Source organism: Scleropages formosus, chromosome 16, assembly GCF_900964775.1.
Source record: "Scleropages formosus chromosome 16, fSclFor1.1, whole genome shotgun sequence".
Taxonomy (NCBI): Eukaryota; Metazoa; Chordata; class Actinopteri; order Osteoglossiformes; family Osteoglossidae; genus Scleropages; species Scleropages formosus.
The window spans coordinates 14138774-14165699 of record NC_041821.1 but is presented as its reverse complement, the minus strand read 5'-3'; the positions used below and the strand labels follow the sequence as shown (position 1 = coordinate 14165699).

The 26926-nt window shown below is 40.3% G+C and overlaps 1 protein-coding gene across 1 annotated transcript; it reads left to right on the top strand.

The window, feature by feature from the left end:
- Positions 1-26926, top strand: chrna8 (cholinergic receptor, nicotinic, alpha 8). Its single transcript, XM_029259143.1, has 8 exons — positions 1-72; positions 1797-1906; positions 15134-15213; positions 15639-15806; positions 18511-18705; positions 19602-19688; positions 22846-22955; positions 26411-26926. The coding sequence occupies exons 1-8, from the start codon at positions 70-72 to the stop codon at positions 26924-26926; spliced, it is 1269 nt and encodes a 422-aa protein (XP_029114976.1). The 5' UTR covers positions 1-69.

The window sequence follows — 26926 nt, the reverse complement described above, 5'->3', positions numbered from 1 at the left end:
AACACTTTTTCTTATTTTCTCTTTAAGGACGAAAAGAACCAGGTGTTGATAACAAATGCTTGGCTGGAGATGGTAAGTTGCAGTTGAATTTAAGACACTTACAAAGGATAATATGCATATCTGGCAACCTCTTTTATTTAAGCACAGGGATAGACATGGCAGTAAGGAGAAACATCCTGTGTGACAACCTGGAGTCGGCCAGTCTCTGTCTTGGGTCAGGACATAATCACCCTGTATTATGAAAATCTATTATTCAGGTGGTTCATGAAACACCCCTCCCTCATTCTTTGAGCTGATATGTCGCAAACAGAAGCTATGGACTGTCCAAAAAAGCATATCAGCAGAATTAAGTTGTATCCATGTGGCATGTGCCCTTTGCTAGGGGGTGGAGGGGGGTTTCCTTATGCTCCTACTGCTTCTGGGTTTTTACATCTTCAACAGCTGCCACAGTAATTATGAAACATATTTTATCCAGCATTAGGTTTGCAGTGGTGGTTTTTGAAATCCAGCCATTACATATAAAAAACAAGTCAATGGCTATGATTTCTCATGAATATATCTCTGTTTTCTCATAAACTGGGACTTAAATAGTTTTTCACAAAATTCCACAAATGTGACAAAAAGTACTGTAAAAACAGCACAGGTGAAATGGAATGACACAAAATGAAGCTGAGGACAGAAAAAAACTGAAGGTTGACAACAATAAAAAAATTACAAATAAAAATGAACTGAACTTGGAACAGGCAGGAGGCATTTAAAAATTCTTAGTTGTCATGGAAGGGGGGTGCGGTGGCACAGTGGTGCAGTGAGTTGGACCGGGTCCTGCTCTCCGGTGGGTCTGGGGTTCAAGTGCCGCTTGGGGTGCCTTGCAATGAACTGGCGTCCTGTCCTGGGTGTGTCCCCTCCCCCTCCAGCCCTATACCCTGTGTTGCCGGGTTAGGCTCCGGTTCCCCGCAACCCCGCATGGGACAAGCGGTTCAGATAATGTGTGTGTGTGTGTGTGTGTGTGTGTGTGTGTGTGTGTGTGTAGTTGTCATGGAGCTGACAAGAACTGACCCAAAGGTTGTCCTGAAGGTGGAAGAAAGCAGGGAACTCTAAAGGGGCAATGATAATTTGGGGCTTTGACAAAATAATTATTGTCCATCAAAGAAGCAACTAATTGGTCCTTCATGACAGGGCAGATGTAGCTACTCATTCATAAAAAAACATAACAACAGTTGGTTACTCTGACATAAATAATGGGATTTACGTTCACCATAACATTAGCAGTGGTTCATTAAGCTGATGCCTTTTTCCCCAGAGTGACTTACAGTGTTAAGCTACCTGTAGTTAGTTACTCTTTTATATAGCTGGGTAGAGGGGCAGTTTAGGGTAAGTGCATTAGTTAAGGACAGTACAGCTGGAGGTGGGATTCGCAATCTCTGGGTCCAAAGGGACCAGTTTTGACCACTATGCTACCAGCTGCCTATTGCCAGAACCACATGTGCGTCTCCATGCCTCTAAACCAATTATTTAGCACCTTAGGTATAGAAAATAATAGATGAGAAATGCATAGAGAATGTAGACATATACTGTATAGCATATCGAACACTTTTCATACTAATTTTTGGCACATATTGCAAAATTTGTGAAGTCTGAAAATTATTTCGTTCTAATGTAAAAAGACAAGAGACACAAGAGGGCCGAGATCCTTAATTGTACCGATTATTCTCTGTATACACATCCTCAAATGTTCATAAGATTGTTTTGACAGCAGTAATTACTCATGCTCCCCGTTTTCTCTTTTGCCTGTAAAGAACTGGCAGGATGTGTACCTCACCTGGAACCCAGATGATTACCCAGGGGTTCAGAACCTGCGCTTCCCCTCCAGTCAGGTGTGGGTACCCGATATTCTTCTCTATAACAGGTAAGCCCACACCTCATCTGCCTGGACTGTTACTTTGGGCAGTGGCTTCTGTGACCTTCTAAAAAGGCACCCCGAAAACCGAACTCTGTTAAGAAGAACCTGCTGTTAAAAAGTCAAGGAGATGTCTTCTCACCAGCCCTGTGAAAGATATCAAGTTTATTATCACTTGATGTCAGATATTTTAAGCAGATCGCATCTCACCGGTGTTGTCCAACATGTTAAGGAGCTGGCTGCTGTGGGACCTCACTGGGTCTGATTCCAGAGAATGGCTTGGCAGCTTCTTCTTGAGACTGACAACAGTGGCCACAGCTGGATGTATAAAAAGGCTATTCTGGACTTCACAGCCAGAGGCTATGCTTAATGGGATTTATGGTCTGTGGGCTGATGAGTCACAAGACAAGTCCCACATGGTTTCAGTGCTAGCTTTTGAAGCAAATGTTTTTAGTATCCAGCATTGTTGCTGCAGAGGAATCTGCAGTATTCCTTACATTGTTGTGTTGTGTGGAAAGCGCAAGTGTATTTCTGCTTCTTGCTGACCCTGGAGGATTTGGATGTGCAGTGTGGAAAGGTACAAGTCTCAGAGAGCTGTTCCCAGTTCAGTGGCAATGAATGCAGCTCAGGATCTGCATCAAGTGCTCCAAGGTTAGTGTTAATGGTTTCCATGTCGATCCTGCAGGACTCAGTACAGATGGACAATGGGCCTGCTTTACTGCAGTGAATGAGCTCCAGGTGTCAATACGGCACCTATGGTGAAAATGGCAGATCACTCCATTTGCCTAAATGTACATGCAAATTATGCGCTACCTATTTCTCGTTTGCTCAGTTTTTACCTATGCAATGCGTATGAACGGAAATTTTGTGTGAGGACATACTTTTACCTCCAGTTTTCCGTTTAACTTCTGTGCTTCTATATGTCTCAGGGAATTCTTTTATGGCTCAAAGGGTTGTCAAAAAATCATACTTTTTATATCTTTAAATTTAGACTGCATCGCTGCAGTGTAATTACATTTTAACACTAGGTTATGGAGTAGGACAGCAGTATGGATATGCAACATAGTAATGATCCTCTGATGAAGGTAGTTGGTATTGTGAAATGTCTGGTTTCTTTTCTCCCACCAGTCTATTTTAAGTAATCAGTTATATAAACACATGACTACTATTTCTGGTTAGCTTCCAGATGTAATTAGTTTTCTCATAGAATTTTAGTTTTCAGACCAACAAGTTTTTACTGGTTTCCTCTTTTCCTTAACCTAACCCTGACATGGATAAGTGGTCTGGAAAATGGATAGGTGTATGGATGGGTGAATGGATGAATGGATGGATGGATGGGTGAATATGTTTTCCAGTTCTTTCCTCTATGTTTACAGTTGAGAAGTTTAATTCAGCCTTGTTTGATTTGCCCAAAGCTTTTGTAACCATCATTATATTTGTATTGTATTCTTTGTTATCTGTAGGCAGTAATATAAAAAGCTTACTTTAAGGTCTGGGGAATACAAAGATCTGTATCTTGTTTTATCAAATGAGTGACAGTTGCTGTAAGGTCTGCAGCTTGTGTCGGCAGCTTGTGTGGTTGGTTTGCAAACAAGAAAACATTCAAGACCTGATTTATATTCATTGGATACTTCTTAGGCACACACTTTGGTAGGACATAACTTTGGCTCGGTCACCCCTTTTGCCTTAAACAGTTTGAATTCTTTGAGACTTGGATTCAAGCAGGAACTCTAAAGATTCCTTATGGATTTCAGTCCATGTTGCATTGTCTGCAGATTTTTTGGACACACATTCATGATATGACTCTCCTGTTCCAGCTCATCCCAGAAGTGCATGATTGGGTATTCATGTTATTAAAGCTGTGTGTATGATTGTGGCATGCATGGCTGCAAAAGCACTGAAGCTAGGAGTGAGGAGGGACAATGCACTCATCACTGTATATTTAAACCTTCTCTGGTAGAAGGACACACCACCGTCACAGTTAGACCAGAATGTGTGGCTCTGACATCTGAGGACCCTTAAACAAGGTGAATATTTACATTTTTACATAATTGTAGGTAACTCAGGGGGGTGCGGTGGTGCAGTGGGTTGGACCGGGTCCTTCTCTCTGGTGGGTCTGGGGTTCGAGTCCCGCTTGGGGTGCCTTGCGACGGACTGGCGTCCCGTCCTGGGTGTGTTCCCTCCCCCTCCGGCCTTCCGCCCTGTGTTGCCGGGTAGGCTCCGGTTCCCCGCGACCCCGTATGGGACAAGCGGTTCAGAAAATGTGTGTGTGTAGGTAACTTAACACTGCAACACTTCATGGGATTTAACACTTAACATCGTGTCACTTTGGAAAAAGCATAAACTAAATTATTATTATTATTATTAGTCTTTGTCAGAATCACACAAAACAGCCTAACTAAATTAGGATGTTGTGAAACATACAAAAATTTATAGGATGGAAGGTATATATATTTTCACAAGCTGTTATAACGATTTTTCAAAATACAGGACCTTATTACATGTGGGATGAGTGTACATCCTTCATTTGTCATAGGTCATATGCTCCTTGCAACAGAGCCTTGCTTGGAAAATGTAATGGCTTTACAATAACCACATCAAGAGGTGATTTAAAACAGGCTCAGTTGGCTGACTTGTCCTCACTTTTGATGCTGGTCATTTTATAGCAGCCACTGTTATGGGGTACAAATATGAAGCCAAAAGAAATCCCTCTTTCTTTTGACTTTTCTATATAAGACCACCTATAAAAGCACCATTAAACTTGATTTAATACAGGGATTTTCTATGCTGGAAGGACATTCAGATTCTAAGTGCAATTAGGGACCAAAGTGGAATGCTGGTTGGCAGAAGCAGTGATGGCAGCTGTAGAAATGATGGGTGGCTTTCTAATGGTCACTGTCAAAATAAGGGCATTTTGAAATTAAAGCCACAGTTTCAGTTCATTGTACCTTTGTCCTGATTTTTTTTTCGGTAACCCAAACCAACTTTATATTTAGAATATTTCCTGCAAAATAGATTGAGTATACATTTCTGGAGACAAATAAAATATTATATTCCATGACTATAGGAAATAATGTTTTGTCTTGGTTAAACTTAAAATTTTGATGGGGTTTTCAATGGAATTTATATTTTACCCATTTTTTTTTTTACTTCCACAACTACACTTTAAAAAACATGAAGGTGAAAAATAATAAGGGTTCAAAACATACAAAATATAAATAGACAAAAAATTTAATTCAAAGTGTTCAATAAACCTCTTTTAACTTCTGTTGAATTGAACTGAATTGAATTGAATTGAACTGAAGACTTTATTGTCATTGTACTGCTGTGCAATTCAACAAAATTACAGTGGTACTCCCTGAGTTCTTTAGACAACAACATAAAACATGACACTTAAATATAAAAATAAAAATTAAACAGTTTAAACAGATAAAACAGTAAATACATAGATAAATAGATAATATAGTATAATACAATATAAAACAATAAAAGCTGCTCTGAAGACCCTTAAATAAAGTTTAGTTTGAAAAATTACCTTTAGAATTCAGACAAGAAGTGGGAAGAGATCCCATAAGTGCAGTGAAAAAGATTAAATTTATTACTGTATGAGGTAGTAAAAAGACACAGAGCAGGAGACAAGTGCAATAATGACATTGTTGGAAAATTTTTCTTGGCATGTAGTCAAGCTGACCATTAAGTGAGAAGTATCTGGAGTGCCACCGGGCAATTTTCTGAGATTAAGCAGCTGGACGAGAAGGCTGTTGGTCAAAAACACTACTAAGAGGCCAATGACACCTCTGAAGGACCTGAGGAATCGACCTGTGTTAAATCACTGGAAGAAGAGAGCCATTACTAAATTATGGCAATGTAAAATCAACTTTGAATGACTTTGAAGGGTTCTTTCCCAGTACGTTAGTGACACTGCATGGCCTCCCTTTTTGAAGACGGTTACAAGTTGATTATGCATAACATATACACTGTTCCTATTAAAAGATTGATCTTTAGGATTTAATCTGTATTCAGAATTTAATAAGTGCCCTCGGTTGCTCAGAACATCCAACACAATGGCCGCATATTAATGTTTGCTATCTGTTCTACTGAACTTTACAGAACATATCTGTGCTTTTCAATGAAATACTCATTTTTATTCTTATTCACATTTATGACTTTTTCAGTAGTATATCAAGGTTTTCAGGATTTTTTCAAGTGTGATGCTATACAGGTTTAACTGTGCAGGCTGCAGGGATGAAAGAGCCTGCATCTGACAGAAAAAGCTGTTGTCAGAAAAATAAAGATCTGGAAGGACATCCACCTCGACACATGAAAAGAAGGCCGAGCTCATGTTGAAAGGAGGCTGCTGAGCTGGAATTGGATTCGACATGGTTACACAGTGCTGTCAGGTTTGGGAGACAGTCTTCAGGCCAGAGTGCAGCTCTCCATTCCTCCTCAGGAATAAATTAATAAGACCCAGTTCCAGTTCATAACCAACCACATCTGTTGTGCTGTTCAGAAAGATTTGTCATTTGGAGAAAATAAAAAAAAACAACCGAGGCAGGGGGCAATTACTGTACTGCACTTAAATTTCACAGCCAGTAAAAAACAATGTGATGCATCTCTTTTATGCAGTATGTGCTGTGTTTTATGAAGAAACTGTTTTTGGACTAAAACTGAAAAGTTTAACCTATTCTGATGACAACCATGTGACTGAAAACTGCAAATAATGAGAAATGTTAGCTTATTCCGGTATCATAATAGCTGACATAACTGCTCCTTTGTAATAATTTAGAATGTTTTATGCTATAAAGATTAATAATGATCATATCTGTATATATTATCGAAGTTACTAGCCATTTCTCCAGTGTTTTTCAAGTGTAAACCAACCTCTTAACCTAACACCAGGTCAACTGGGTGTAGAGCAGAAATCTTAGAATCGTCTGAAGTCATACATCAGTTTGATGGAGTGTTGCTTGAAGGTGACAGGAATTTGCAGAGGTAGTGTTTGGTTGTCTGGAGTAAACCAGAAGAACCAGGTGTTGAACCTGGTAAAGCACGGAGGTTCTTGGTTCTGGCTCTGTTGTGGTGGAATGACCTTCCCGTCTCACTCAGAACTGTGGAAACTCTGTCTACATTCAAGAAGGGTCTGAAAACTCACCTTTTCCGGACCCATTTCACCCAAGATACGGCGTAAATGTTCACGCACCGAACTTCATGAGCATCACCACGTCAAGCCTTTATTCGGCCACTACTCCGGCTTGGAGGATTTGTCTATCCTGTGTTTTATGCACCTACTTGAACGATGAACCTCAGTGCAGCAAGTGGTAGGTAACAAACTAGGTTTAACTGAGTCACATGTCTGCAGCTATGTCTCTTTGTCTTGATGTAATGCATAAATTGTACTTTTGCTGAGATGTATGTCGCTTTGGACAAAAGCGTCTGCTAAATGGATCAATGTAAATGTAAATGTATTGTTCTTATTCAGATGCCGTCTTCAGTTTCACATGAGGCAAACAATGAGGACTGTTTGAGCTCTTTAAGCTCTTGGATGACTGACGCCTACTGGCAAACATTCTAGTCTGATGCTGTTGCTCTCAAAGTGAGACCACTTCTGGTATGGTCCTTACATCACACTGCTGAGACTTTGTCATATGTCATTGGCATAACTCAAATTGTGCTTGACTACCAAAGAATTTTAATTTGTTTCACATATTTATTCATATTGTGTCACATAAAAACCAAGTTTTCTTTAGTTCTTTTAGGCATAGTTGAATCTATAACAGGTAAAGATTGCATTTTCAAATTGGCCACCGCGCATATTGGCCGAAACCACTTGTCCCAAGCAGGGTTGCGGAGAGCTGGAGCCCAACCCAGCAACACAGGGCGCAAGGCTGGAGGGGTGGGGACACACCCAGGACGGGACGCCAGTCTGTCACAAGGCGCCCCAAGCGGGACTCGAACCCCAGACCTGCCACAGAGCAGGACCCGACCAAACCCCCCGCACCCCCTACCACATTTTCAAATTATGTTTAAAAACTCTAAAACACAATGAAAAAGTACAACTGTCTAATTCCTAGGAGGTTGTGGATCTACTTCAGTGTAAAACAGCCATTTAAAACTTTAAATCATGTATCAAATATGTCTGAATAATTTATTATTGCATTTGAATGAATGGTCCACAGGGCACAACTCCTGATTTCAATTCATTGTTCTATTTTCAATATTATGTGTAAGTCTGAATACATGCTCTTAAAAAACGCAATTTATGTTTTTAAAAAAAAAAAAAAAAAAACTGTGTTTAAGCTGTTGGAAGCAGCTGGCTACCGGGGCACATTAAGCTTCCTCAGCACTGTGACAAAGCGTGCATGCAGAGTACAACCTGAAGCCTGTTTTTTTTATTTTAGGGCTGCAGTGGAGCTGCATAGAGTGGGCAGTTGTATGCAATTGCCTGTATTCATCACTTTACTCTTGTTTATCCTCTTAAGTTTCCATTTGTGCATTTCTGGAATCTGGCTGCCTTGAGGGAAGCCTTTTTTATGTTTTCAGAACCCTTGGCACAGAGCCTGTTTTTGACCGCCAGCCTTGGTAACATCTGTCCTTCCCATACCCGATGGCACTGCAGGTATGCCAGAGTCATCTGTCCTCAGCTGGCACTCAGATGTGAGTTAGGCTGAAGCACGATAAGACCCCTTTTGAGGATGGGTGCTGCCAAGCGTGGGTTGGTCTGTTTGTCAACATGAATCAAGATGTTGCTTTAGCAAGCTTGGACATGCAGGTGAACTGGATCTGAACGGAAGGTGTTAGATGCATGGAGGTTGTCTACGTGAAACACTAGATATTACAACTGTAAAGTGTAGGTAATATCTTCAAATATATTTTTAGTTGTATGTTCCCATTCAGCCTTTCAAAGCCTTTATACACAAGATGGAGTGTTGCACATTTACACAAGAACATGCCATTCAAGGGCTTTTACTTGAGCTATGAAAGTGACCCATTATATTTTACCCGCCATTCTGAATTCATTCCATAAATCAGTGATGAAAAGATTTTTGAATGATCTGTAACATCTCTTAAATATCAGACATCTAGATAAGCTTTTTCCATAACACACATCCCAACTTTTGTGTCATTATTTTCTTTTCACAGATGTGATGCAAAGAATATTGGGCATTGCTTGGTTTGAAAGAGCTTAAGATGATATTGTGGTATTCAGATTCTATATAATATCACAGTCATTCTTTAGATATTTATAGAGAATTAGGAGGACAGCAAAAGTGCCTCAGATTTTTACATAACTCTCCTTAACATAGGCTACATTTACATTCATTCACTTAGCAGACGCTTTTCTCCGAAGCGACTTACAATGGATACTATGTAGTGTTATCAGCCCACACACCTTATTCACCAAGGTGATTTACACTGCTAGATACACTACTTACAATGGGTCACTCATCTATACATCAGTGAAACACATTCTTTCTGTCACTCACACACAGGCTGCTGTCCTGTTCCCAAAAAGGTATCTTTTCTCCACTCTTCTTGAGTAGATGCCTGCTGCATAACAATGAACTGTATTCAAAAATACTATGGCAAAAACAGAAATGAACTCTCAGAAAGCTATGAACTGGTGAACTTCACAGATACGCACAAGACTTGTGAACCACAAATAACTCTGCTTGTCCCTAGACCAGAAGCATCCTGGGATCCGCACACAGTTTCAGAGAAAGGAGCAGAGTCTCCAGGCTGGCCCACCAGGTTTAATAAAGGCAGTCGAGCATACCCAGGCCAGATGTGTGAGTCACAGGACAGGTCTTCTCACCTTCCCATGAGGTGAATCCCAGCTGCCTCTGTGCTGCCCTGTGGAGCACGTTAGCCATCTCGTGCTCCTGTCAAAGTCTGTAAGGACTGACTTTTGTTCATGGGCTGATGAATGCCTAAGAGATGCATAAATAAGCATGGGCTTTATAATAAACTTCTGAGCAGGGGGATGGATGTGCTCTGTGCAGCCATGTGTAAGTGAATGCAGCACGTGGAGGGAATGAGTGGAATGAGTCAAGCCTTGAGTTAAGTGTGAAACACAATGGGCTGCCTTGCTGGCCATTTCCGTGCTTTTCTGGAAACTCTCTTCACGCTGCCAGATAAGATGCCTAATGTGAGCCATGTCACTCTCTGCTGTCAGCTGCTGTTTCAGGCTTGCAGGTCACACTGTGCCCTACAGCAATATGGTTAATGTGGTTTTAAATATATACATATATCACATTAAGTACATAGCTGCGAGACACTGTTATTACATAAAATATAATTCTTAAAATCGCTGTGTTTAATACTTGCCTGAGCAGTATTTAAATGTAGGATTCAGTACCAAATGGAGAGGACTTTCCTTGACCTTCTGAAGTCTCACTGACCTGCTGCTCCTCTACCCTGAAGAAGACTCATGTTTCTGCTTGCAGTATTTCATAGTCCTCGCTTCTTCTTGATTATGCCGGTTGGAGTTCTCCTTTTAGTTCTTGCAGTGAAACTAGGCTGCATTCTGGGCTTTCCTGTGGTATCCAGAAAATTCCAGCATCATGTGAAATCTTGAGAAATCTGTTCCCAGATTATCACCTATTTTGTGTTTCCTTTTTTGCTGAAGGTAGAATGGGACGTTTGGGGCTTAAGTTTAGCTAAGCTTTTTTGTAATATACTTCTGTGCGATACGCATTGTTTCCCCCACACAATACGGGTCACATGGCGACAGCCAGGAGAGATAAGGCTGATTGAAAGAGCGGTACAATGCCCACCACAGGCGAACAGTAATCCCTTGAAAGATATGACAGCCAGCTGAAATACCCTGTCCATCTTAAGCCCTCCTGCACTAGAAGAATCTTGATTTAAGCCTCCCTTTGCCCAAAGAATAAACACTTTCACTGGCTGAAATTGTGTGAGGCCCAGTAATATGTTTTTAAAGATCCAAACCTAATTCCTAGTTTTCTTAAGTGGAGAACTCTCCAGTTTTCTATACATTTGCATTTATGTTTACATTCATTCATTTAGCAGAGGCTTTTCTCCAAATGGATGTACAATTCAGAGTAAAACAAAAGCATCTGACAACAGGCAACAGCGTTTTGCAGACAGGTGATTCTCAAAGCACAGTCAGTTTGTCCAATACCACAGATTTATGGTAATTGTGGTTATGAAAGATGATGTAATGCAAATTTATGGAGATGTTAGGAGGTCAGGAGAGAAGTTGGTTCAAAGGAACTGCATTTTGAGACTCTTCTTGTACATTTAGCCCTTGCTTTTCTCCCAAGAAACTTGCAATGTTAAACTTCTTACAGTTATTTACCCTTTTAAACAAGTGGTCTGTTTCTACTGGAGCAATTTAAGGTAAGTACCTTAGTTAAGGTGGGAATCAAACCTGCAACCTTCGGGTCCAAAACCAGCAGCTCTAACCACTGCGGTACCAGCTGTCCAATATAGCAACATTTATACCTTTAAATGCCGAATTATGTTGAATTTTGTAGTTTACCTCCATAAACTATTGGTTTTATCACAATTTTTAGTACAAATGTTGAGTGCTACAGATCAGCATTCTGCACTGAGGAAATGTGCAGGATTTACTTTAGAGAATCACCTATTCTGCTCTTTATGCTGCAGGGCTAGCTCAGGAGGCTAGTATTAGAAGGGTCTAGAAGCCGTCACAACACAGGAACCACCTCCATGTGACTGGAAGAGGGCCGTCTACTTATACATAAGGAGCACATACCTGGCCTCTCAGTTTCTCATTGGCTGCCACAGCTGTAGCTCAATGCAGACTTGTCTAATGATTGACAGGCTTCGTCTCTTTCTTTTTTAAGTAATGCATATTACATTATACTGTGCAGAAGTTAAAAGTGACTTTTTTCTTTTTCTCCTGTCAGGTCATCTGTCAGAAGTGTTTTGTGTTGGTTTTGAAAAATGACGCAGAAAGTCCAAACAATTCTAAACATTTATAAACGTGCTTGAGCAGCTACCACACGCAACCTTCCTGCAAACCACATGAAGCTGTTATCCCCGTATCTGAGTGATACAATAAATCTACATTACTCAAATTGCTCTACTGGATTGTTTGCTTTGTTTAGTTGTTGTAAGTAATGATCCTTCATTGTTTTGTAAATGTGTCTAAATGCGATGGAGTGAGTGCCACTCCATAAAAGCAATACTATAATTCTTTCTGAAACAAACGAAACTTTATTTTCAGATAACATATACATATATATACAATGACCTCACAATATTTCTTCATAATGACATAACAAAAAATAGCATAGTATCTGCCAATGAGGAGAAAAGAAAAAAATCATCCTATCTTAACACAATTTCATGTATTACAATACAGTCCCTAATATACCTTTAATAATGTTTTATTATGAAAATTAAATTTAGTCATGCTATGTAATGTTCAGCAAATATGTTTACAAAACCTTTTAATTTTTTTTTTAAATAAATGTAAGCTGCTGGAATAAATCCAAAGACTCCCATTTGTTTCTATGTCCCTGGGGTACAACAAGGGAAAGACAGTGGTTGCGTGCAGCACCAGAAGCAACTCAGATTTGTTATATTTGTGAGAGCTGCTGAAGAATGGTTCATGACCTCTAGAAGTTGAGATGTGGCAATGGTAGAGAGAAGTCACTATTCTGCAGTGTCAGTTGCTATGTGGTTTCAGTTTACTGGGACAGTACCCTGGCAACCTTGTAGGCAGGGGATGGACCCGCACCATCTCAATGTCAGCACTGAGATACTTGTGCCAAGAAGTCAACACAAACCTGAAGACAATGTAGAAATTCCGTGGCCATTCAGCTCCTCGGGACCTGTTTTTTACACAATGTTAATGTCACCTGTTTGAATGTGCTACTGTACAAAAATTTCTATGGAAAGAAAAAGTTTTTTTCTGAGGCTTTATATCAAAAAGAGGTGTTAATGTGATTGAAGAGGTTTTTGAATGGGTGGTATGGTGGCACAGAAGGTAGTGCCGCTACCTCACAGTTCTTGGGCTGTTTGGGCATAGGTTTGTATCCAGCTCAGTCTGTGTGGAGTCTGTATGTTCTCCCTGTGTCTGCTTGGGTTTCCTCGCCTATTCCAAGGATATGGAATTCTGCTGAATTGGACACCCTAAATTGCCTGTACTGTGTGTGTGATTACACTATGACTGAGTGGCACCCCATCCAGATCCAGTGTGTATCCCCCAACCTTGTGCCCAGTAATTCTAGGAAATGTTCTGGACAAGAGGTTAACAAAAGTGAGAGATATTTCTGAATGGCACTTGTAAGTTTATTGTGAACTTCGTCTTCTTATTATTATTACAGCTGATACCGTAGTGCTCAGCTGTACGGGATATAGGGGACAGCTGATAGCATCATTATTAGAGCTGCTGCCTTTGGACCCAATCTCACTTCTGGCTGTAGTACCTTTGAGCAAGATCTTTACCCTAAATTACTCCAGTTGAACTACTCAGCTGTAGAAAAGGGTAGGTAATTATAGGTAGATTAACATTGTAAGTCTCTTTGGAGAGAGGTGTCAGCTAGTTATATTATTATTCTTATTATTATTATTAGCATCAGTTAAATAATGTTGTGCATTTAAAATGACAAAGATTTTTTTGTGAGATGTGTTGTTTATATTCTTATTCAATTAACTTTTCTTTAATCCATGCAGTCTTTCTCAAGATTAATAAAGTTATTTTTAGAATTGTGCATAAATGTGGAGAGCACAGCACTGTATATATGATAAAATTTCATTGGATGTTTTTCTGAGAATTTCTTGTCCTCCGATTTTGAAACACTGTCATTGTTTGAGACATAATGCTGGACAGTTTTGGAACGCATGTTTTTCATGAATGAAGATCCTTGACAAATAGCATGCATGCATGTAAGGTGCCAAGTCAAACCTGACCCATAGTGACCACTCGAGTGGTTTTCAAAGCAAGTCAAGGGAGGAACAGAGGTGGGTTGACAAATAGCATAGCTGGTATTAATTTACCTTCTGTATTCCCTTACAGCTCCTGGGCAACAGCCAGCTCAACAATCACTGTTTTACTGTTTGAGTTTATTCACCTTATGGTGAAATACTGACCTGAAAGATTTTAATGCAATTCTGCTTTCAAGTGAGGAACAGTTCCCTCCAAATAATATACAGTCCATCCTATTTTGTTCTCACAGCATTTCAGAAATTAGGCAATCAATGAGGCTGGTAACAGCAGGGAATTCTATGAAGTAATAATAGACTTGCCATTGTGATTTAACAGGTAACAGTGATGATGTGTTCAGTGTCCTGCCTCCTCACCAAACTGTCCATTTATGAGTGAAATGACTAGGTAGAGAAGCATGCACCAGGATGGAAGCTTCACAAGATTTTAATGGGAATGCAGAAAATTGGAAAGTGGATTGACAGTGACATGCATATTGACTATTGGGAGAATGTGACAACAGATGCCATTAACTAACCTAATGTGGTACAGCAGAGCATCTCTATTCAAAGAAAGACAAGTTGTGAGCTGTTACTGGCATCTTGTTCCAGAGGTGTCTGTGCTGCAGTGCTCTTGAGTCCCCTGGAATGGGTAACAGGTGGCATAGTGGTTAGATGCTTCCTCTTGTGATCAGAAGGTCCCAGCATTAAATCCCTTCTTCTGGAGTAGTACACTTGAATTGTTTCGATAAGAATTACCCAGCTGTGTAAATATGAATAAGGTGGCTTAATATTAAAAAAAATGATACAAATAAAAAAACCAACAAGGTAAGTTTTTTGAAAAAAGGTGTCAGCTGAATAAATAATGATTACCAACAGCCTTCAGTTTACTTGAATTTCCAAGACCAAATGACAGCGGAAAGTTTCAAAGAAAAAAATGTCACAATAAAATTTGGGTAGCCTATTTTATATACCATTCTTCAGTTGGTGGGTTTAGGCTTTTTCACAAACCAAGAGCTATTTTCTCTGGTTCAGAGAAGTTCATATCCTGGTTAGCTAACAAGGCTGAAATAGGTTTTTGGGCTAACAGCATTTTTCAGGTCTTCTCTCATTGACCTCAGACAGGTGTCTCAGAAATGGGGACAGCAAAGCTGAATGACCTGAGAACTGAAAGGATTAAGTTCATCAACGCAGCTTCATTTCAGTCTTTCTGATTGGGACAGGGATTAATATCCTGATTTATTTCAGTGCGGATTTTCTGTAGTCTCACATCATAGCAGCAGTTCCACTTTTTGAAATTATGTCTTTTTTGTCCTCTAGTGCAGATGAACGGTTTGATGCCACATTCCACACCAATGTCCTCGTCAATGCATCAGGGGCATGCCAGTACATTCCACCAGGTGAAGCAGCACCCCAACTGCAGCCCCAACCCCGGAAGCTTCTGACCTCCATACATACCGTACTTGTGAAGTTCAAAGTGCACCACATTTTTTTAACATGTATTTGTCGAATACAAACTGAAGTACAGTTTGTATTATTGGTTTAATTGTGGTTACAATTGATTATGGCTTTAACAGTCAGTTCACACAAAAATCATGAAACAAAGAGATACTTGTCAGAGGTGCATTAACTGATGAGCAGTTCTGAGGACTACCAATTGATTGTATATCAAGGATTATTGTATTGGTGTCAGTAGTAATTTTATATCAGTGACACCCCATAGTTCTTGACCTGTAAATAGTTTGCAGAAATTCATGACAGGGTCAGCACTATCTTTTACCTGTCAATGAGGAGCAGAATGTGCACTTTCACTTTTGCCCTCTAGGAATCCTGAAGAGCACATGCTATATCGATGTGCGCTGGTTCCCCTTTGATGTGCAAAAGTGTGACCTGAAATTTGGCTCATGGACACACAATGGCTGGCTGCTGGACCTGCACATGGTGGAAGTGGATATCTCAAGCTACATCCCCAATGGAGAGTGGGACCTTGTGGGTAAGGCCAGTTACCTTTTTTTGATCCTCACTACTGCTCCATATCATTCATTACATAGTTGTCCAAAAATCACTTATTTGCAGATGCATTACTTTATGCTGTGTTCTTAAACTGTAATATACATCTAGTATACTATAATGCAGGGTCATGGTGGTCCAGACCTTAACCAAGGCTGAAGTAAGGGTAACTTATAATCATCAGTTTACGTATCTGAAACACATATCTTTAGACTGGGAGAGGAAGCTTGAGTACCTGGAGGTAACCCATCTTAACATAGGGATGGCATGCAAGCTCTGCACAGACTGAACACGATTCAGTTCGATTTTACAAACCTTTCTATAATTTTGGAACAGCTTGAAGAGAAAAATGAATGCCCTTGAAAAGAGGATACTTAAAAGAAAAAAGTTACATTAAAGATGGAGCTTCAGATTACTATTCCTAAATCCTATGGTTCAAAATGTAACTGTATTAAGCGCTCAATCTAAGAATTGTTACACCGATTGTTAAGGTTATTACGCTGACGCTACAAAAGTTCTGTTTCTTACTATCGTGTTATTGTTTTACTAAAACCTGTTACATACAGTAATACAAATGGTTACAGAAAAATTAAGCCATAACCAGGAACTAAAACAATGAAAAACAGTCTATTGTTGTACTGTCTATTGTCATTTGTGTGTAATTGCAGACACAAACTGTTGTTGGGAAAATTAAGAATTCTGGGTAATGCTAATTGTAACTCATATTTGATACTGTTTGCATTGATCCTGTTGAACATAAACATCTCAGGTCTTAAATGGTAGAATGTGCAAATTTAATGGAATTTCACATTGGACTATTCAAAATGACATTAGTCTACAGGCAAAATCTGTTTTCAACCCTGTGTTGGAGGATTAGCCTCTGATGCTAACTGTTTGCATTGACTCCTCCTGGATGTTTGCTCCCCTGTCTGTTGGCCTTTGCTCGCCCAGCTGTGGAACAAGGCCCTCTCTGCATGCTCCAATTGCCCACACAGTTGTAATCACGTAACTGCAGCCGACCAGCCACATTCCAGAGCATCTGCATTGCTTGGCAGCAAGCTAGGACTGTGGTGACAGATGGTGGACCTTCTTGCAGACTTCACTCCGCAGTCACGCATGCCAATTTCACCACTTTAGCTGTTAAAACAGATGCCAGTGACAGGCAGTCCTGATAGCCTGCTAGGCGCCAGAACCATAAGCACAACCACCTGTTCCAGATGGTAACCAAAAAAGGTCCGAACCAGTAACAAACCCGACCAGCCAGATAAGGAGTGTTGTCATATAATAGATGACTCTAGTAATTTCAGAATAATTCAATGAGAACAGTTTATTGGCAATGTCAATTTACCTACAACATTTTTAGGGGCAGCATATGAGAACAGTTTATATTGCTAATTATGAAATATCCTTTGAGATTGTGCAGTGTGCACTGCAAGAAAGCTTCTATTTAAAAACAAGTGTGATTGAATGATTAGATAATCACATTCATGCATTTAGCTGATCCTTTGCTCCAAAGAAACTTAGTCTAGCTACAATTATTCACCCAATTGTACAGCTAGGCTTTAGGGGACCAATTCGGAGGAAGTACCTTGCCCATAGGTACTACAGCCAGAGGCGCTAACCACTAAACTAGCAGCTGTTCCCTTCTTTGGATGGATGGATGGATGGATGGATAGATACTTTATTGATTCCCAGAGGGAAATTTAGACAGATCTGCAGAGGTTGCTCGGTTACTGGAAGTGCATCAATGGCGGTCACTTTTAGCATTCCCACCAAGAATTGTGACACTTTTGTTCGTATGAGAAGAACTTACCAGTGACATACCTTGTGGTTCATGTAACTCTCTGAAGAAAGAAGACCTTCACCAAGCTCTTAGCAATTACCATCTCTTTGACTGCATTCTTTGGTTTGACTTCTAGAATGATTTGTTCTGTAGTTCCTGAGAGCATCACACTGCAATTGATGGCACCTAAGGAGGATTTAAAAACTGACCCACAGCACAAGCCGTGCCCTTTGTCACCCTGGTTGTACATACTGATTGCCTTTTTTTGGACTAGTGGCAATATTGATTTTCTTACAGCTAGTGTGGACCAATGGGATTTAAAAAAGTGAGCAGCTCCTGTTCTTTTTCTTTGAATAAACATGTCAAGGGCAAGGATGATTACAGAATTTTACATGACAGATACTTTACTTGCTGTCCATCCAGGTTTGCTTTACTATAAGAAATATTTGTAGAAGCAGTGGATATTGACAGAAGACAAAGATTGTTTGCAACATCTCAGTCAGTGAATCCCAGTTTTCTGGCCTCCATATGCCACTGCTCAAATTTAGATGGCAGGTAGCCAGTGGTGAAGGATATAGACCTATATTCTGAAAGTTGACCTTAAAATCTGGCCTCAAAATAAAGCTTTAATTTTTAAAAATTCAGTTCAGTTTCTATCTAAGCTACGGTATACTATCAGGCCAGTAATTAAATTATTTTATCTATATAGGTTCATTACAGTACTGCAGTTATTGCTTTGTTATTAAGCTTTATAAGGCACTTGACCAGAATTGTTCCAGTAAAAATATCCCACTGTACAAATTGGAGGGGCACTAAATTGTTTTAAGTGAAAGAGGGAGATAAGTTTAAAAACAATATAATTATAATAATATTAAGATAAGAGCCAGGGTGTGTGCCACCACAGGTGTTCCTGGGAAGAGGAATGAGCTCTACTATGACTGTTGCAAGGAGCCTTATCCAGATGTCACCTTCACGGTCACCATACGACGACGTACTCTCTACTATGGGCTCAACCTTCTCATCCCCTGTGTGCTCATTTCTGGCCTCGCCCTGCTGGTCTTTCTGCTGCCTGCTGACTCTGGGGAGAAGATCTCACTGGGTAAGATGTGCAGATAAGGCATGCTGGGACTGAAGAAAGAACTTCCTCTGATTTTTTGTCTTAATGATTGGTGTTTGACATATCAAGGTTTACATGTGTCCGTTTGTCATACGGCACACCCTAATGACTGAATGATTTACCCTTACTGTAAATTGACTGCTTTTATTTCTGCTCAGTAGAGGAAGTACAACACAAATCTAAACCTTTGGGATGAGTCTTTTAAGAGGAAACAATGTGCAGACATTTTTTTTCTGTTAGATTTTTCTTTGAATGTTGAGTTGGGGACGATATGAATGGATAAAGCATTCTTCCCATTGATGGGTCCAGAAAAGCCACTTGATTTACAGATTGTTTTGGCAATCCCTGATCAATGGAAAATCCCCAAGTGTAGCATCTGTTTCATTCAGAACAAGGCTACAACAAAATGCCTACACTCTCTCTTGCCTGACCTGACACAGATGAAGAATGACTACAAGATGTGAGCAGTGTCAGCAGTAAGTCAGGCTCAGCAGTAAAGCCTTCAAAAGTGCCAGGGTGCCACAGCATATTTATTTTGGTTCCTGCATCTGCTTCCATCATCCCATAAATTGTGCGCGTCAGGTCAGATTTACAAATGGCCTCTTCAAACTTTGTTCAAGGTCATTGCTGTATTAAGATACTCCTTTTCAACATCTGGGATTCCCAGAACCCTCTTCTCCAGAAAATTAGCAAAAGTCCTCCTTTCACCTGTCAAATGATGTGGTCTGCCAGCGAAACATAATGTTGAGAGGGTTTCCCTATTGATTCTTAATTGAGAGAGAAGAGCACATATTAAGATTACCACCTGGCCATGAATGAGCACACCCCAGGGGGCTTGATTTATTGCATCAGTTGTCTGTTCTTTCTTTTTCCTTCAGGAATCACCGTCTTACTCTCCCTGACTGTCTTCATGCTGCTGGTAGCGGAGATAATGCCTGCCACTTCGGACTCTGTTCCTCTCATCGGTGGGTGAACCTCCTGCGTGGATTGCCATCGATTGCTGTATGTCTGTATTCAATTCTATGTGTGTCTTCCACAAGTGCCATAAAAAACACTTTATGTTGGAAGGTCACTGCAGTGATCCTAGATCAGGCAGTCTGTAGAGACATAACACCAGTCTCATTCATGATGCATCCACAATCGAATGCTTTTGGTGTCAATTGCCAGACGTGAGGGCAATGAAGAATGTCTGAGGCAAATACATTTGCAGTAGTGAGCCATACGACCCAGTTAAGAGAATCCTCCTTAAATACTAGTTCTATGTACTCTTCCTCGTTGTGAACTTGTCGATAAAGCAGCCAGAAACTTTTGGCTTCACAAATTTTTCTTTGGTGAAAATTTTGAAAACAGAACAAAAAATCAGTTTAATCAAATTTATCAAAACTGTGTCCAAAAAAATTCAAAGTTGCACCTCGCATGAGTGAAGTGGAAGTGCAGTATTGTACCTGACATGTCTGCATCCAGATCTCCCTGTCTATTGTTGTGTTAGGATCGTGAGAGGATTGCATTTAGAGAATGGGGCATCATGGGAGAGGGGGGCAGGGTGGTAATGTGGGCTTGGCCGGGTCCTACTCTCTGGAGGGTCTGGGGTTCGAGTCTTGCTTGGGGTGCCTTGCAACGGACTGGCATCCCGTCCTGGGTGTGTCCCCTCCTCCTCTGGCCTTGCGCCCTGTGTTGCTGGGTTAGTCTCCGGTTCACCGTGATCCCGTATGGGACAAGCGGTTTCAGCCAGTGTGTGCGTGTATGTGTGTGTATGTTTGGTGTTAAGGGAAGAGCATGAAATTCCACAGAAGTGTCTATTGACAATATGGTGTGTTTTTTCATTTAATGATGACAAAGACAGCAGAGCAATTAGCAGGAGAAGTTTAGCAGTTTTTTGAAAGTTGTTCACAATTAGTGTGACATGCTCAGAGGATCTCTGGGGCTTTATTGCTCATCCTGTAGAGAAATGATCAGTTAGAAAGAAAAGTGAGAACTTGCCCGGAGCTGTGGCACCAGCCCTGGAGTTTTGAGCAGTGTACATTTGCATTGTTTTCTGAGATTTACATCTCTTTGCAGAAAACTGTCTGCAAAATAAACAATGCAAATGAAAATATGTTTGGTATTGTGCTGAAATCATGGGTTGATAGCTAATATAGGTGTTTTACAGTGTACTAGTGATATTTTGTAAAATTTCTATGGGATAGGCTGGGAATGCATTATTATTTTCCTGTTTAAAAAATGGGCAATAGGCTTTTAGAATCCAAAATTTCAATATCCGCACCCTTTTCAGGAACGGATTAATTTTGTAAATCAAGTGATCCCTGTATTTGAATTTACTTTTTGTTGCTGCAACGAATTCTCTTGGAGAGAAGGCTTAATTTCCCTTCATTGTCTAATAGCTGTATAATCCTCTGCTCTCCACCCATATCTCGTAGGCTCCAACAGGAGCTACTGTATGAGCTGACATATTTTTATCAATTAAACATTTATCTGGGCTCTGTTGATTTAAAAGTAAAATGAAGTGATATGGAATCAATTTCAATGTACAATACATAGTACAATTTAAATAAATCTTTTCAGTGTAAATTTTTCTGTATAAAAAAAATTGCAAATATGCATTATGACAGCACAAAAAGGAATATTTTGTTTCTCATAAACAGTTTTTGGTTGTTAGAAAAATTGATGTTTAATGCCAGTGGTTTTTGCGATGGCCACAGTGGCCAGCTGATGGAAAATTTACTCTGTGGGCTCTGACACTGGAACATGATAAGAAAAGGATATTGGAGTGCCTTACTGACGGAAGAAATCAATTACCTGCAGTTCTAAGTACACATGAATCTCAAAGACTACAAAGTGTGTCAGAGCCATCAATAGATTTCTCACAGCCTGACAGCTTTAATGGATTTACATTTAACTCCTGTGCCCAACTCTTTTGTATGTCAACAAGCAGTGATGGTGCTGGGTCTCTTTTGTTTAGTTTTTATAGAGAAAGTTTACAAAAATGTGACTTTGGTATTTACCATCAATGTGTTTCTACTACTTTGGCCCTGGCTTTTATGCTGTATGGTCTAAAATCATTAAAATTTCTCAGAAATATTATTAAATTCACAACCTCTTCTGTACCAGTAACCACAGGAACCAGTGGGACACAAATTCTACTCTCAATTCAAAGAGCAGCGGGCCTCTAGTACTCCATCTACTTGAGTAAAAGGAGATAGAATGCTTTTTCTAATGCTTTGTTGAAAAGATTTTTGACTTTGCATTGAAGTACAGTCACTTTCTCTTTGCAGTGTGCATTTACTGTCATGCTGTTAGCAGAAATGTGTTGTGCAGTACAGTGTGTACTTGCCAGGCACTATTTCTGAATAACTGAATTTGATGCAAAAAAAGATCAGCATTCTTGTTGAATGTGAGCTACTTTTTGGATGATGCTGAGAATTGCTTAGTTGCAAAGTGTCCTCCTTAAGTTTGGAATCCAACATCAAGAAACAATAGAAAGCAAAGTTGTAATTTTTGGCTTGTTCTCATGTAACTTGGATTTGTAAAGAATATGAGGTATGAGAGCAAACTGTCACCTTTTTATCTGTCCTTATTGTGCTCATTCTGAAACTGCACATTTTGTGTTTAGTCTCCAGTTGTGGTGAGTTTGTGAGACCATCAAATTAGTCAGGTGCTTTTTGCATGGGTGATATTTGTTTTTAGTGAAGAGTACCACACAAGTCCATTGTGAAGAAGTCAATCCATTCTGCTTACTGAGGACATGAACCCACCCTTCACATGTCCTCTAGCAACCTTTAAATGCTGACAGCAGTAAAGAGAAGACTGAGCCAAATGATGACTGGTCAGCATTCTCTGTCACATCAAGTTGTACATGTGGTTATTCATAATAAATTCAAGCACACCCACTGACATATAAATACATTCCTAAATGCAGTTCAGGGTATGTACCTTCTTCAAGGGTAACAGGAATAGTGGAAGAGAGCCAAAACCAGCAGCCTTCCTTTTGCATGGCTGTGCCATTCATCACTGCTCTGCTTGCTTGCTACAAGTGTCTAGAAGTACATTACTCAGAACTAGGTTATGCATGTCAGATGCATAAATTCATACCTGTTCTCTGCACCTGTTCTCCCTTTTTTGCAGCCCAGTACTTTGCCAGCACTATGATGATTGTGGGACTTTCTGTGGTTGTCACGGTTCTTGTGCTCCAATTCCACCATCATGACCCTCACGGGGGCAAGATGCCGAAGTGGGTAAGTCAGCAAATGGGTTTTTGTTTTTTGGGAAAAAACTGGAGCAACAAGTGCTTGGCAACAGGACAATGTAAATACTTGCTGATGTGTGTGACTAAGGGCTATAAATAATACACACACACACACACACACACACACACACACATTGTCTGAACCGCTTGTCCCATACGGGGTCGTGGGGAGCCGGAGCCTAACCTGGCAACAGAGGGCGAAAGGCTGGAGGTAGAGGGGACACACCCAGGACAGGATGCCAGTCCATCGCAAGGCACCCCAAGCAGGACTTGAACCCCGGACCTGGCAGAGAGCAGGACCTGGTCAAGCCCACTGCGCCACCGCACCCCCCGCTATAAATAAGTAACAGTAATAGTAACAGTGATAACAGTACTAAAACCTTAATTTTAGGGTGTATTAATGCACTTGCAATATTAAAGTATTAAAACACTGTCTCCAGTCTTTATGAAGTTATGAGTCTGCTGGTTGTAGATTGATTTCAGTAAAGTGCTATATTGTCCATGCTGTGTTTTAGAGCAGATTCTTTTAATCTGGAATCTGTAAGCAAGGGACTTGGAGAGCTGTGTAGTGAAAGACCCAAGTGCAGAGTTTTTTTCTAATGGTAAAAAGTGCCCTTGGTGAATATATGGTGTGAATAGAATGATGACAATGATGGACATGGTGATAACAGGAAAACATGATGACTGTCTTGAACAAGCAATTGGACTGGAGGACTGGAGGACTTGGATATGGGTATGGATTTGAACGCTAATTCGGATGGTCATGTGTAAGTGGAGCTGTCTGAAAACTGTGAGGTTTTTCGGAGATTCCGCAAACGGTGGTTCGACTTGCTGGAGTTTTTATACTGTGCTTCGCTAACAAGATGCAAAACTGGTGCATGAGGATGGACCTGCTGCGGTGCTGGGTATGTCCTGGCAGGCGTGACAGGATGAATTTTGCATGCGTGAATGAAAAGGAGTAATCAGTGTATTTCTGTAAAACACATTCATATAGTTTTGTAATTTAGTATGTACTTATCTAAACCTTCTAGGAGACATAATTTAAAATGCTCAGCCATCACCCCGATCTAATCAAATGCCCTAATGTTAATGATTGCTTTATAATCACAGGCTTAATAGTGATGTGACAAAACATTCAATAAGCTTAACAACAGTTATTGCTCTAGCATAGTATGCAGTTTGTGAGCAAGATGAAAAACGAGCAGGATTTATAGAGGAATGGAACTCCCTGCTCCATCTCAATTCTGAGAAATGGCTGTGCTCACATTTGATCATGTCTGACATTCCCAAAAAGGGATTCACTTTATCAACACCTGCTCTGCGAAACCCCTAAGCGGCTTTGCTCAGTTGCCACCTTTTGCAAACACTAAGGCAATAAATCCTGAACTCTGGAACTAGTTGTTACAAAGCTCCAGTACAGCTGGTGAAACTTGCTGGAGTTTAACTTCAGATTTAACAGGGTTGCAAGCTGACTTCTGTTTTGTTATTTATATATTCACATTTATTTATTTACCAAATGTTTTTTTCAAAAAAATGACTTGCAAAGAGAAAACAAAAGTGCATAGATGGAGATACAAATGCAAGCATGCAGTTCTCGAAGGACAGTCACTTTGTCCAGCAACGCAGTATGTTATTGCCAATGCACATTACACAAGTAACCGCATATATAGTTGACAGGGAAACCAAAACCAAATTTTTCCTTTTTTAAACGGATAGTGTGCAAGTTTAGAGCACATACTCTTCTTAAGTAACCAACTTAATTTAGTAGCACACCAGAGCTAATTGAAAAACTTTGTTCTTATACTAAAATAAGAATGGAAAAATATAAAGTGAGATTCCTACTTTAAAAGCTATCAAGGAATTATTTTTTTGTGGAATTCTTATTTTTTTTCACCCAATGAATCCCACATATCATTTGAATCTCCTGCAAGAATACAGCTAGTATTCCGTTGGTATTCCCCGACCCTACATGGAGTCCAGACATGAAGACACCAAGTACATGTCCTTCTTGTTCCCTGACACAAGCTGAATGATTGGCATAAATAAATGACTCTTATGGGTTGACTGTATATGGAAATATTGAAATTGCTTTATTATGCATGTTCTGGAACACTATAAAAATAAAAAGGGTGATGGGAGCAGAAAGTCACACAAAAAAGATAAAATTATTTCCTTTTTCTTCCTCATAAGCCAAAGAATGTATATAATTATTCATGGACTACCGTGCATTTTTCTTCCTTTAATGTGAGTCTGCACTTGCGATGCAGTTCTTACAACTCTGTACTGTCACCTGAGGGTCATTTAAACTGGAACTGTCCCCAGAATTCCCCAGACATCTAAATGCCCAACGGGTTTTTAAAGAAGATTAAATGCAAGGCGACCTTGTGAGGGTGCCTGTGTCACAGCATTTTTCATTCAAGTCCTGCGTAGCAGGAGATAGGTGTCAGAGGAAGGACCGTCTTCAGAGGTGATGTCCCTGAGCAGACATGACTCAGCTCCTTTTACTGTCTTAGCAAAGTACTGCGTTAGGGTTGGCATCCTGGGATCTGGGTACATGTCACCATAGTATACTATACCCAGAATTTTATGTTGCTGAATTTTGTGTTGTCGCTTTATGGGAAAAGCTCAATGTGCTCAAAGCCTAACAAGTACTTGTCAAGGAACTTTCTAACCTCTGAGAAAAAAATTCCTTTTTTCATTTTTTTCTGTTTAATCTCCCAGGAATACTGTGAACGTGAATGATTGAGCACGACAAAGTAAAAAAAAAAAAAAAAGGAAGTAATAGATAAATGATTAGGGAAAGGAATAAAGACGATAGACGCACACAAAGTGATAGAGGCAATTTTGAAGATGTGGGAGTACCTTTAAAGATGTTTGGAGTAGTTCTGATATTATGGACTTGGTTTTGAATTACATTTTCTGCATTGCTTGAAAAGATCAGGCAGGAATGTTGCAGGTTTGTTGAAAAATGGGTCTCTTTGTGGCTCCAATCACATTTTTTTTTCTTACGTGAATGAAGGGTAATGAATAGTTTTTTTTTTATAAGAATTCACTTTACAAGCAGATTTCAATTTAATTTATGCAATGGAATACTTAGGTAAGAATATACAGCATTCCATTGCATAGCTGTATAGGTCCCAGGTATACTTGAGTCCTGAAACTGTTGTATGTAAAACATTTTTGTCCTCATGTGAAGTTAGCATCCTACCACAGGTGGCCCGACAGTTTGCCGCAGAACCACTGGTTTTTTCTCTCCTATACTAGCCCTAGATGATTAAATTCTCCTTGCTTCCATTGTCTTTGGGCTTTTACCCTCACACTTGTTTTTAATTATTATTGTTCTTGTTATTCAGTATCAGTTGTTTCACGTTAAGTGTTCTAAGGCAACAAGTTGTAAAGACTGTTGTACATAGATAAATTGAATTTGACCTGAATTATACCCAGGTGCGTGTGGTCCTGCTGAACTGGTGTGCCTGGTTCCTGCGCATGAAGAAGCCCGGGGAAGACCGCAGGCCGTCAGCCAGCTACAAGTACAGCCATCCTCAGCACCACTCCAGCTCCAGCAGCATCCAAATGGGCGCTGTACCTGGTCAGCCAGCCAGTACCAACGGCAACATGAACATCTACTTTGGCTACCATGCCATGGAGAATCCCTGCTGTCCAGCTAGCACTGACTCAGGTGTGGTGTGTGGCAGGGCGACTGAGGATCGAGACCGCAGCGGGATGGTGTGGGAGCGCATACCTGAAATTACACGCATCTTGGAGGAGTTGCAGTACATTGCCCGCCGCTTCCGTGAGCAGGATGAAGGCGAGGCCATCTGTAGCGAGTGGAAGTTTGCGGCGGCCGTCGTGGACCGCCTCTGTCTGGTGGCCTTCTCACTCTTTTCCATCATTTGCACCTTCACCATCCTCATGTCGGCACCCAACTTCATTGAGGCCGTTTCCAAGGATTTCGCATAA